This window comes from Poromitra crassiceps (genome assembly GCF_964638095.1).
Source record: "Poromitra crassiceps genome assembly, chromosome: 4".
NCBI lineage: Eukaryota > Metazoa > Chordata > Actinopteri > Beryciformes > Melamphaidae > Poromitra > Poromitra crassiceps.
In genome coordinates, this window is record NC_139626.1 from 53,237,279 (window position 1) to 53,251,025 (window position 13,747).

At 44.2% G+C, this 13,747-nt stretch overlaps 1 protein-coding gene across 1 annotated transcript in view; it reads left to right on the forward strand.

The window, feature by feature from the left end:
* The window catches only part of LOC310775136 (metal transporter CNNM1-like), a gene marked incomplete at both ends in the record, with an annotated part of 38,719 nt that extends 32,736 nt beyond the window's left edge, over positions 1–5,983 (forward strand). The window contains 6 exons of the mRNA XM_083635231.1: positions 1,920–2,010; positions 2,790–2,935; positions 3,928–4,177; positions 4,932–5,042; positions 5,569–5,673; positions 5,904–5,983. Of these exons, the coding sequence (XP_083491357.1) occupies positions 1,920–2,010; positions 2,790–2,935; positions 3,928–4,177; positions 4,932–5,042; positions 5,569–5,673; positions 5,904–5,983 (783 nt within the window). The remainder of the gene's footprint in view (positions 1–1,919; positions 2,011–2,789; positions 2,936–3,927; positions 4,178–4,931; positions 5,043–5,568; positions 5,674–5,903) is intronic.
* Positions 5,984–13,747: the final 7,764 nt, after the last annotated feature.

The window sequence follows — 13,747 nt, forward strand, 5'->3', positions numbered from 1 at the left end:
GTGTTATGGGTGCACACTAAACAGCACAGAATGAGTTAGTCTGTGTTATGGGTGCACACTAAACAGCACAGAATGAGTTAGTCTGTGTTATGGGTGCACACTAAACAGCACAGAATGAGTTAGTCTGTGTTATGGGTGCACACTAAACAGCACAGAATGAGTTAGTCTGTGTTATGCGTGCACACTAAACAGCACAGAATGAGTTAGTCTGTGTTATGGGTGCACACTAAACAGCACAGAATGAGTTAGTCTGTGTTATGGGTGCACACTAAACAGTACAGAATGAGTTAAGTCTGTGTTATGGGTGCACACTAAACAGTACAGAATGAGTTAAGTCTGTGTTATGGGTGCACACTAAACAGCACATGAGTTAAGTCTGTGTTATGGGTGCACACTAAACGGCACAGAATGAGTTAGTCTGTGTTATGGGTGCACACTAAACGGCACAGAATGAGTTAAGTCTGTGTCATGGGTGCACACTAAACAGCACAGAATGAGTTAAGTCTGTGTCATGGGTGCACACTAAACGGCACAGAATGAGTTAGTCTGTGTTATGGGTGCACACTAAACGGCACAGAATGAGTTAGTCTGTGTTATGGGTGCACACTAAACGGCACAGAATGAGTTAGTCTGTGTTATGGGTGCACACTAAACAGCACAGAATGAGTTAGTCTGTGTTATGGGTGCACACTAAACAGCACAGAATGAGTTAAGTCTGTGTCATGGGTGCACACTAAACGGCACAGAATGAGTTAGTCTGTGTTATGGGTGCACACTAAACGGCACAGAATGAGTTAGTCTGTGTTATGGGTGCACACTAAACAGCACAGAATGAGTTAGTCTGTGTTATGGGTGCACACTAAACAGCACAGAATGAGTTAGTCTGTGTTATGGGTGCACACTAAACAGCACAGAATGAGTTAGTCTGTGTTATGGGTGCACACTAAACAGCACAGAATGAGTTAGTCTGTGTTATGGGTGCACACTAAACAGCACAGAATGAGTTAGTCTGTGTTATGGGTGCACACTAAACAGCACAGAATGAGTTAGTCTGTGTTATGGGTGCACACTAAACAGCACAGAATGAGTTAGTCTGTGTTATGGGTGCACACTAAACAGCACAGAATGAGTTAGTCTGTGTTATGGGTGCACACTAAACAGCACAGAATGAGTTAGTCTGTGTTATGGGTGCACACTAAACAGCACAGAATGAGTTAGTCTGTGTTATGGGTGCACACTAAACAGCACAGAATGAGTTAAGTCTGTGTTATGGGTGCACACTAAACAGCACAGAATGAGTTAGTCTGTGTTATGGGTGCACACTAAACAGCACAGAATGAGTTAGTCTGTGTTATGGGTGCACACTAAACAGCACAGAATGAGTTAGTCTGTGTTATGGGTGCACACTAAACAGCACAGAATGAGTTAGTCTGTGTTATGGGTGCACACTAAACAGTACAGAATGAGTTAGTCTGTGTTATGGGTGCACACTAAACAGCACAGAATGAGTTAGTCTGTGTTATGGGTGCACACTAAACAGCACAGAATGAGTTAGTCTGTGTTATGGGTGCACACTAAACAGCACAGAATGAGTTAAGTCTGTGTTATGGGTGCACACTAAACAGCACATAATGAGTTAGTCTGTGTTATGGGTGCACACTAAACAGCACAAAATGAGGCCGATATGAGAAAAGTTCATAATCTTGTCCCCAATGGCTTTACTCATTCATCAAATAAGATCAACAAAAGGCAGGAAGTAAAGCAGGTGCAAGCAAGACATTGATTAGAGCCCCGGGACTGGGCCAGCTGTCCCTGCAGCGGAAGGAACAGCAAAATGGATCTTCTTTGCACCCGTCTTACTTCCTGCCTTTTAGACACAAAATGGCTGATTCGGGTTTTTTCTCTGGCGTGTCCTTCAGGGCCGAGTCGAGGTGGAGTTCGGTAAGGAGGCGCTCAGGTTTGAGAACGGAGCGTTTGCTTACTATGGGGTGCCTGCCATCATGCCAACAGGTACGCACACACACACGCACACACACACACACACACACACACACACACACCTCATCCACCGCAGATGACGTGAACACAGGAAAAACAAACAAAATGCACACATTTCATCTAATCATTCAGGAAACTAGGCTTGCCTAGTCTTGTTTCTTATATTGCAATGTTTGGTTGGCTAGAATCTTTCACTCACTGTGTGTTGATGGTGAAAGTTGCACAGAAATCTCCAATCATGGCGTTTTGACAACTCTGAGGTGAATGAATGCTGTCAACAGCCTACCACCAGTTTTAAAGCTAGAGCAACGTTTCTGCTAACTAGACCTACTGCATCCATTGGTACCAACCATCTCATGCTAGCTTGTTGGGCAGGGGGCTACACCGCTTCAAATAGGCTACATTTTGGCGAGGTCAAAAAGTGGCATGGCCATTTTCAAAGGGGTCCCTTGACCTCTCCCCTCAAGATATCTGAATGAGAATGGGTTCTATGGGTACCCACAAGTCTCCCTTTTACAGAAAAGTGAGCGATGTGCTATAAATATTTAAATATAAATGTTGGTATAATAAACGTTGATTATATATTTCATCCTTTTTTATCAAATTAGTAGCTATAATTGGTGGTGTTACAGTAGGCTACTGGTGGAGGAAATGCACGGTCACAATCTGGCCCTCTGATAACGAGGATTCTTTTTTGTGGCCCGCTCTATCATCCAAGTTGCCCACCTCTGCCCTACATGTAGCTTATAGCCTGTGTGTCACAGTGTCATCTCTGTGTGTCTGTGCTCCAGTGCACAGATCCCCCTCCCGCAGCAATGGATTGGACCGCTCCGACTCCATGCTGTATGGGGGAAGCATGGGCCAGCTCAACGGAGGGGGGAGCGTCTACCTGCCCGACTACTCTGTCAGACAGCTCACACACCTGCAGGTCATCAAGGTAACGCCTGCACCTCACTTCACCGCAGCTAGGAGGCGCTGCTGTTTATATTTTACTGTCCAAAAACTTAAAGCAGAGGTTCTCAAATGTTTTTCAGCCAAGGACCCCTTATAAGATAGAAAATATACCGGGGACCCCCTCATTCTGATTTGTGATTTTGGGCTCAGCTTGTTTCCACGGTAACGTGCTTGACATTTAAATTGATAGGTTTGTCAGATTAGAATGTAATCCATGAACCATTTTAGATTTAAAGCATAACATATTTTCGTTGAACTATGAAGCTTTTGCACACAAAAAAAAAAAAATCCTGAAAACTTTTCGCGGACCCCCTGGCAAAGTGCCATGGACCCCTGGGGGTCCCCGGACCCCCATTTGAGAACCACTGACTTAAAGGTACAATGAGATTTTCACTGCCACATAGAACAAAATGACCATAATAATTTTAATCTGGGGTTGGTTGATGATGAAATACCAGTGACTCAATATATTTTGACAGCTGTTGAGATTTCAAAACACACTTTCTGTTTTGGAACAACAACCTCTAAAGTAACTAGCCTAGCCAGAAAGCTAATTTAGCAAAGCAACTGATTTTAATGCTAACATACTGTAGGCTACTATCTTCTACTGGGCGGCACGGTGACTGAGGACAGCAAGACAGTCGTGGGTTCGAACTCCGGTCCGTCCCAGGTCCTTTCTGTGTGGAGTGTGCATGTTCTCCCCGTGTTCGTGTGGGTTTCCTCCAGCTGCTCCGGTTTCCTCCCACCATCAAAGACGTATGTTAGGGGTAATGGGGCGTGTGGGGCTACCAACCCCGCCCCGTAAAAACCCACTTGCTACAGAAACCCCAAAAACATTGTCCTCTCCCAGCGGGGTTCAGGCCAAAATGGCGGCAGTGCTGTTGTCGAAAAAGCACGAGAGCTTCATACACTCTTTGATTTCAATGCTCTTTCAACACCTGATAATAGCCACACTCCTCTTCTCCTGTGGGTCAGATCACGCGGAGCCACTACCAGAACGCTCTGACGGCCACCAGGATGGACAGCTCTCCCCAGACGCCCGACGCCGACGCCCGGGCGGGCGAGGGCAGCACCCCCACCCTGGAGCCCCCTGCCCTGGAGCACCCTGCCTGCACCCTCATGCCCCCCAGGGAGCCCGGCCGGCCTGGCTCCGCCCGCACCCGGGGACAGCAGTCCAGTGTCCCGCACAGCACCTCGCTGCTCAACGAAAAGAACCGCATCGTCCGTGAGTCACCCGCACTCTGACAGAAGAGAGCAGACAGGCTCATGACAGAGAACTTATTGTTATTCATACTATTTTACTATTACTATTGTATCACTATTTGTAAATTGTATTTCTATTGCTATTGGCATTACTACAGTATTACCTTTACAGTTAGTAAGTTATACTCCTATTATAATTGCTATTAATTACTATTAGCTAACAATTTCTATTTCTATTTCTATTTCTATTCTACTATCACTAATACTATTACTATCATTATTTTTTACTATTACTGTGACGATCTTATACGTTACTGTTACTATTTCCTAATGGTAGAAGTTAATTAGCAAAAGAGTTGTAGTAAAAGTGAATACAGTATAAGATAATGACATGCATTTTAATAGTGTGTGTGTGTGTGTGCTTGGTACATTTCTTTTATTTTTATTTATTTATTTATTTTAATAACTTGTTTTTACCTTGGGGGAAAAAAAAACGTTTACCTAATAATTTACCTTCGTAAAAATGTACCCCAAAAAATTGTAGTCCAAAAAAGTTGTAGTAAAAGTTAATATAGGGTAATGACATGTATTTTAATAGTGTGTGTGTGTGTGTGTGTGTGTGTTTGTGTGTGTGCGTGTGCGTGCGTGTGTCTGTGTGCGTGCATGTGTGTGTCTGTGTGCGTGCATGTGTGTGTGTGTGTCTGTGTGCGTGCATGTGTGGGTGCATGCATATGTGCGTGCGTGCGTGTGTGTATCCGCGTGTGTGTCCGCTGCAGGCAGTAAGTCAGATGGTCAGAAGAGTCCAAGTGACTCGGTGTTCCTGAGGATGGATGAGGTCCCGTACATCAGAGAGGACCGCTCAGAGGGCCAGGGTCAGGCACACACCGGTAGGACGGCTGCTTTCAGACAAGCAATCTGATTGGTCAAAAAAGACGCAGACCAATGGCAGAGCTTAGTCCACCAGCATGCCTGCGTGAAGTCACTGTCAGGCTAGTTTTACAATGTTGCAGGACCGTCTCATCTGGACTCCAGGCTGATGGCGTTGCCACCAATACAGCTTGTCAAGTTGCAGTTGGGGTTGGTTGCAAGCAGTTGCAGGGTGAATCTTTCCTCTAAACTGCGCTTTAGTAGCAAAGATGGAGACAAAAACAAAACAAGAAACATCCTGGTTACCACTTCAGTAAAAGTACGAGCTCAATTGTAAAGATGTCACTTTGAGTAGGAATCTTCACAGATCTTAACCCAACTCCCACAATCCTCTTCTTGTTTTAAGAAGAAGAAGAAAATGGCTTCATTGCTGTAAATGTGTCGTGTCTGTACAGAATGTATTGGCCTTCTTGTTTGCGAGACTGTTTCTACTTATTTTGCCTTGTAGACAAACTCTCCCTCTCTCTCTCCGCCCTTCCCTCTCAGACTCGGCCTCTGTTGCCATGGAAACGGACACGTCTCCCTTCATCAGCACCATGTCGCTGAGTGGCTCAGAGGACACACTGGGCAAGAAACTCCTGCTCAAACTCAGTGAGTCACACACACACATACACACACACACACACATAAACACACACGCACGCACACAGACACACGCACACACACGCACGCACACGCACGCACACACACACACACACACACACACACAAACACACACACAGACACATGCACACACACACACACACACACACACACACACAAACACACACACACATATACATGAACGTTAACTCACTGCTGATTTCTCCTCGTCTTCTCAGGTCACAAGAAGAGGAAAAAGTCTCGTGAAGGAGAGAAAACCCCAGAGGACATTTCAGAACAGCCGCTGGTGAAAACCTAACAGTGTGTGTGTGTGTGTGTGGGTGTGTGGGTGACACAGACTGAGGACTGAGGACAGAAAACACTTGAACGCACCACCAGCGGACTGGTCTGTGGTTGTTTGCAAAGATGAGGCGGCTGGAGCTATCAGAGTTTTATCTGAGAAGGACATGGGATGACCCCCACCGTCGCTTCAGACTCCCCCACTGACTGCTGGGAGGAAGATACCATTTCAGTACATTTTTATACACTACATTATCCTCCTCATAATGTTCATATTGTTATGTTCACCTCTCCAATGGAGTTGAAGGGAATGAGGATACTGAAGAAACGGGTGGACACCAAAGACATGGCTATTTTTCCACATTGCTTCCAATTGCACAGGAGACCTTTCAGCGTCACGTAACTTCAGCTGTGTTCAGGTTATTGTTTTGAATGATTTATTAATGCTCTTTATTATCTGGTCATTAAAACCTAATAACATCCTCTTACATCGTGTACCCATTCATAAAAAGTATCTCCTCGTTTGAAGCGCTTCTGTGATTTGTGTAAAAAAACAAAACAATTAGCTGCCCATCTGAACACAGCTGTAGAAATCATTTCCATTTCAATTCAGAGACTCGTCACATGGTTTGTGGCTGCTAACCCTCTTTCTTTATATAAATGCTATCTTTATAAATAATAATAATAATAATAATAATAATAATAATAATAATAATCAGTAAGTCAGCACTGTCCCTCACAGATGTTCCTTTGTTTTTTTTCTATTGATCTGTACCTGTTTTCTCCCCAATGGGCCTTTTTTCACAGCGGCCATTTTGTGTCTAAAAGGCAGGACCGACCACAGGAGGCACTAGTGCAGCGACCAGGACACACACCCCAACTGGCTTCCCACCCGCACACACGTTTGACAATTGTGCCTGTATGGACACCCGACCAAGCCGGAGGTAACACGGGGGCTCGAACCTGCAACCCTCGTGTTGGTAGGCAGGGGATGTACGGCTGCACTACCCAGATGCCCTAGGTCAAATCAAATGATTTCTGTGCTCCACACTGACGTTGCCCCCACTCAGGGTTAGGTTCAGTCCACAGCATCTCACTGAATCATTTCCAGACTCCACACATCCTTTGAGATGAGGTCCATCTCATCATTATTAGAATAAGCTATAGAAGGCTCTCAGGTGACGGAACGCACCCTCTGGCAGCCATACTGGATGTCCTCGGCAGGCTCCGGGTAACACTGGACAGCAGATTGTGTTTTAAAACAACTTGGCCGACTTAAAATAATTTAAGCGAAACAGTTATTTTATAGGCCTATGCTGTTTGTTTGTTTTTGTGGATAAATTGGACGATTTTACATAATGTGAGCTTGTTAGCTAGCAACCAATCAACACTGTCCTATCTGATTTGGCTTGTTAGCTAGCAACCAATCAACACTGTCCTATCTGATTTGGCTTGTTAGCTAGCAACCAATCAACACTGTCCTATCTGATTTGGCTTGTTAGCTAGCAACCAATCAACACTGTCCTATCTGATTTGTGCACCAGCTAATATTTGGTAGAAGCACTGTGTTATAATGGCTAGTAGTCGCATGTTAGGCTACATTGGCATTGCTTTACCTACCTAAATTAGCTTGCTGTTTTTTTTAAGAAAAGCAGCATGCGCCGCTGAAAATGGAGACCAGTGGAATAAAGACTATCAGACCAGAGGGCCAGCACTTAGCACAAGTCTCGTTTGTTTCAGTAACCTACATTTGGAAGCTTCCACCTTATCAAACTATTTACTTTGACTTATAATAACATTATTGCCACACCACAACAATATTTCTTCATATATCTCTCCTTTTCTAGCTCGGATGATATATTAGATATTTAATCATTATTTGCACACAGCTAATTCTTTGCCTCCATGATGGCGTCAGAATGTGTTTGCTGGAGGTTTTTGTGATGCAACTGCAAACGCCTCTTTTGAATATGAGATGAGAAAGTGTATCAATTATGAATAAATGCTATTTTTTTTTGTAATATGGCTCTGTTTGCTGAGATGAAATTGGCCTCCTATCTGCATGGATTACTGGCAGGCTATATTATAGGGTTATGGGGGAGCGGTTGAGTTTATAGGTTTACACTTTGAATGCAAATTTAAGCCTGAGCCACAACAGCTCTCTCCAGCATGATTGAGCTGCCGCCAAACAAGCATGGAGTTGATTTGTCTGATTCTCAATGTAAATAATAATGAACAAAAGCCCCTTAACTCATTGAGTGCCAGCCACTTTTGGAGAACGGACGTTCCCAGTGCCAGAGTTTCAGAGCGTTTTCAGTGATTTCTCGAGGCCCACAGAATATTGTGTGATATTACTATGTAAACACTGAACACGCACAAAGAACGATGAGACTCTATTGTATCAGCAGCAAAAAAAAGTTTATTGATATCATTTTCCGTTCTTTAGTTATCAGCCGGAGAAGATAGGTCAAAAACAGCAAATACAGGCGTTTCCATCTAGAAGCTGAGATATTGAGCCTTTTGTGAAATATAGCATTTCAAGCAAATCACTGACTCTGAAGCTAATATTTTCTGACCTGAAACATCTGAACAGTAATTTCCTTCAATATAACAGCACCCCCACCCCCCTCTACTGCAAACTCCTCCTCCGTGGGTGTGTCTCTGGTGGCTCTGCTCGCTCTGAGTGCTGCTTGTGTCAGGCGAGTCTCTGCTGCCTGGATGGCGGCCACTCATCGGGGCAGTCTGGATCGGGCTCGCTCGTTTCTGGGGTTTCGGTTGTGAGCTGGGATGAAGCTGCGTCCGATTCTGGGCTTTCTGGGCTTTCTGCTGCGCATTTCAAAGTGTGCTGCACCCAGAGTCTATTTTCGGAGCCCCCCACCGTTGTGCGCCGGCTCCCAGCGCGACAGCGAAAAGCATGACATGAGAATGGTTTCATCACGGCTTTTTCTGCTGTTTTTACTCAACTTTCTCTATTCTGGAGAGCACTGTCGCCACCTAATGGGTTGGTAAAATAGGTTATACACATTCAACATGCCCCAAAATTTTACAGGAGATATATTAGGCTTTGATCCACGTCCCACCGTCAAAAAACGCAATTGACGACAATCGTCGTCATTGGCACTCTACGTTACTAAACGAATTGACGACGATTGTCGTCATTGGCACTCAATGAGTTAAGACAAATAAGATAATAAAATGATGTGCTTAATCAGCATAATAAAGTGCAGGTTATTTTTGTTTTTGTGCAGCGTTCAGGATGGTAATGGCCCTTGGGTAGAAACTGTTCAGCAGCCTTGTATTGTGGCACCTGTAGCGTCTCCCCGAGGGCAGGAGGGCAAACCGGTGATTGTTCTCAGAGCACTTGTTATTTTTCATTGTAAACACTGAACACGCACAAAGAACGAGGAGACTCTATTGTATCATCAGTAAAAAAAAGTTTATTGATACCATTTTCCGTTCTTTAGTTATGAGCCAGAGAAGATAGGTTGTTTTCAGCAAAAACAGGCGTTTCAAATTAGAAGCTGAGATATTCCGCCTTTTGTGAAATGAAGCATTTCAAGCACATTCACTGAGTCTGAAGCTAATATTTTCTGATGTAGTGACGTGGTGTAGTTGTGTGGTGCCCTGCGTGCCCCACCCCCCTCTCCCCCCCCTCAGCTGCAAACTCCTCCCCACACTAACACACAGCCTCACGCACCCAGCGTCTATTTTCGGAGTGCTCCATTTTTGTGCGCCGGCTCCCAGCGCGACACGGAAAAGCCAAACCGGACTGCTGAGAATGGTTTGGCCCTTCGGCGTCGGGTGCTGCTTTTCTGGCGGCTAATCGTGTGGAGAAACTATACAGCAGAGACAGTTGTGGGCGCGGATTGACTGCTGTTCGCAGCCAACGTCAGCTCCAGCCAGAGCCATCTATATGGCTCTGGCTGCAGCATGAGCGGTTTCTCTTTCATCACGGGGCTTTTTCCTGCTATTTTCCTGACCTTTCTCTAATCTGGAGAGCACTGTCGCCACCTAATGAGTCCGTAAAATAGGTTATACACCTTCAATAGCTACAATATTTGTACAGGAGATGCCTGAGGCTTTGATCCACGTCCCACCGTCAAAAAACGCATTTGACGCCGATCGACGTCATTGGCACTGAACGTTACTATTTACTTTGACGCCGATCGACGTCATTGGCACTCAATGAGTTAAAAGTGTCTGGTTAGTGGTTCTCAGGGTGGGGTCCGGGGACCCCCAGAGGTCCTTTTTTCCCGATTTTTTATCCCATTTTTATCCCCCGTTAGTGCTAATTTACTTTTATTTATCCTGGTTGCTACTCCACCCTCTGCCGATCTGGGGAGAGCCGAAACTGGCTCCATGCTTCCTCCGAGACATGGGCAGTTAGCCAGCCGCTTCTTTTCACCTGACAGGGGAAGCTTCACCGGTAGGACATAGCACGTGGGAGGTTCACGCTATTCCAACGAGTTCCCCTCCCTCCGAACAGGCGCCCTTAACGACCAGAGGAGGAACCACATTAGCAACCAGGATATTGCATGTTTTGGTGAAGGGGGTTCCTATATGAAGGAAACCCCCAGGAGGCACGGGGAGAACATGCAAACTCCACACAGAAAGGCCCTTTTGACGACCCCACCCGGGCGGTGGGCACTCGAGGACATGCGGACGGGCACGCATTCCTTCAGCGTTCACAGCGTCCCAGGTGAGAATCGAACCCAGGACCTTCAAGCTGTGAGGCGACAGCGCTTACCACCGTACCCCCAGAGGTCCTTGAAGGGGTTCCATGGGTCCGTAGCAACAAGGGGAATAATTAATGTGTAATGTGTGTGTAGAGTGTATGATTATTTTGGTGATGGGTTTCATACACTTGATGTAATTAATTAATGTGTAATGTGTGTGTAGAGTGTATGATTATTTTGGTGATGGGTTTCATACACTTGATGTAATAAAGCATCTAAAAGCAAAAACCTTATCAGACGGGATCAGACCGTGGGACAAAATCTTATCAAATGGGGGCCCGTGGTCTAATGTGTGTCAGTTGACAACCACTGGCTTAAAAAAAGCAGCGCTACCCAAATTCTGTGTGAAAGCAATATAGAAAAACAGTTCTGACTAGGGTTGTCCAAAGTAGCGATAGTATCAAAAAGTATCAATACTGAACATTTGAATCGGATACAATACTCATTTGCAACAAGTATCGATGTATCAATACTAACATTTTTAAACGGATACCATACTCATTTGTAACAGTTTCGATACAATCAGTGCTTTCTTTTAATGATGATTGCTGGGTATCTGTCGCTTCAACAAGCTAAACGTGTTCTGATGGCTAGAGCAGGGCTAATCTGCTGTCTGAGTTCAAAGTTTGATCAGGCCTAGATTATGGAGAAGTGTGCATCTCCGTCCATCTGCCTCTTGATGTGTTGTCATCCCCCCCTTCCCGTGGTATCGAGAATGGTATCGAGTATCGATATTTTCCTGGACATCGGTATCGAAGTAGAAATTCTAGTATCGTGACATCCCTACTTCTGACACAGTTATGAATGTTAATGAATCTGCAGATGATATGTTGAATAAGTTGAACGCAGTTTTTTAATCAGCACACTGTGCAGACCATCAGACAGAATAAGTGCTGTCGGCTACCTGGTCAAGTTAAGTTGCAACCTAGGTGTTTGTTTTTGCTTAAAGTGACTACCAGATGGGAGGTGTGTTTACTCTGTTAGGACAATCTAGATAGTGGCAGACAAGGTCACACAAATTCACATAAGTCAACTTTTAAATACTTTCATGTGATATCATATTATAATGTCTAAATGTTCTAACCGCTCATTGTCCTTTCTTGTGGAGCAAACGCCACCCACCTAAGCAGAATAAAACTACCGAAGACGATAAGGGCCACTTTTGTTCTTAGATTCAATTTTTTTTGATTCTGAGAATAAAGTCATTATTCTGAAAATAAAGTTAGAATTCTGAGATTAACGTCAGAAATCTGAAAAAGATCAGCATACTGTGACATGTGACATCACTGATTATGTCATTGATGATATTACCGAGGAATATTATGGGGTCCCTAGATTTTGGTGATGTCCAAGTGGGGTCACAACAAGCCAAAAACAAAGTTGGGAACCCCGTCTAGGCTTTCTTCTTTAAGGTTTATTTGGATTCCCATTGGGTGTGGTATGATTCACACTAGTGGTTTTGGGATTATGTGACCTAGGTTGGTTACATGGATTTTTTTGTCCCCTTCCAAGAACAATACCAGGAACAATCATTGTTTCTTTGAGTTTTTTAATTAGGGGTTCTTATCTTATCGTAATCACTCCCTGGAAATCAAGGCTGACCTGCCTTTTTAACACTAGAAGGACCAGAATTCCATAACTACTAGAACGGCCGTAAGTGGTCATTTTGACCACGAGATTCCAAACTCTACAGTCTCTCATGATAAATACCCAATTGAGAGATTAATGCTTTTATTGTGTTAAGGTATATTTAAAAAAGACAAAACTGCACCAAAATGTGAAAATATAGACTAAGAAATAGGTCTAGAAACCTGGGAAATTCAGTGAGGTAAAAATGACCGCCCATGGTCTTTCTATGTAAAAATGATATTTTCTGTGCCTTATTTTGTGTAATTCATATGAAAACTATTTAAATGACAATACAGACACTTTTAGGAAAAGCCAGGTACCAGCAGCAAAAACAAAGCTATTGTCCATACAAATTTCAAAAAGGTCAAAATGACCACTGTGGGCTTTCTAGTGTTAATCACAATGTGATTACATCACTGATTATGGAGACTTGGCTTAATGACTAAGTGTCACTTTCCAAACACTTCTGATCTGACTGTATCTTTATTTCAGCCAAACTGCTGCCTCAGGCTCAGTCCAAATTAGATTTTGTAGTTTGTCTCATATGACAGCAAAGACACATAAAATAAAATAAATCTACCAGACATTGAAGCCATAAGTGGAAAAACAATCACATCAGGGGAGCGTTCAGGACAAATGTTCCCTCTGGCAGTTTGTCGGGGAGGGGCGTCCGGGCGTAGCTCGGTCTGCCGCTGTTTTCAGGTCCAGATCTGTGCCACTGCACCACATGAGGGGAGGGGGGTACAGACAACATGCAGCGACTATGGATGAGACTCAGAGAGGATGGGAGGGGTGAGAGAGGATGGGAGGGGTGATGGTCGGGGTTAGACCGATATAAGGAGCCGATATTGAGCCAATCTATATAGCTGCATAAAGACCCACCTTTTTTTGCACATTTTATTTAATTGCTCTTTTTTGTGAGCTAATTATTAATTTTAAGGCAGTAACCCGCCTAAAATAATATCATTTGTATTTGTTTCTATGGAGAGTTATAGGCCATGTTCAGAGTAGGAGGCCAAATCTGATTTGTGAACTTTAATGACCTATTAAGGATTCTATCCATTCTATCCATTGGTTTTATGAGTCTGGACGCTCCAAGTCTGATTTGTGTCACTTGTCCCAAACCACATATGGAGGTAGTTTCCAATCTGCTTTCGACTGATGTGACTTCAGTGTGGACGGGCTGATCACCCAAATCAGATTTGAGTGTCTTTTGCAGGGGGCGGGGACTTGAAGAGCAGAGAGCAGACATGCAAACACTGCCAGAAACATTGTATGTTGGCTCATTGGATCTGGACACACAGATTTGATTTGAACACTTGCCCAAATCAGATTTGTGGCAGTGTGGACACACTCCCAAATCAGATTTGGGAAAACAATCCAGATAATGATGATTAATGACTTTAGCAGCAAATCGG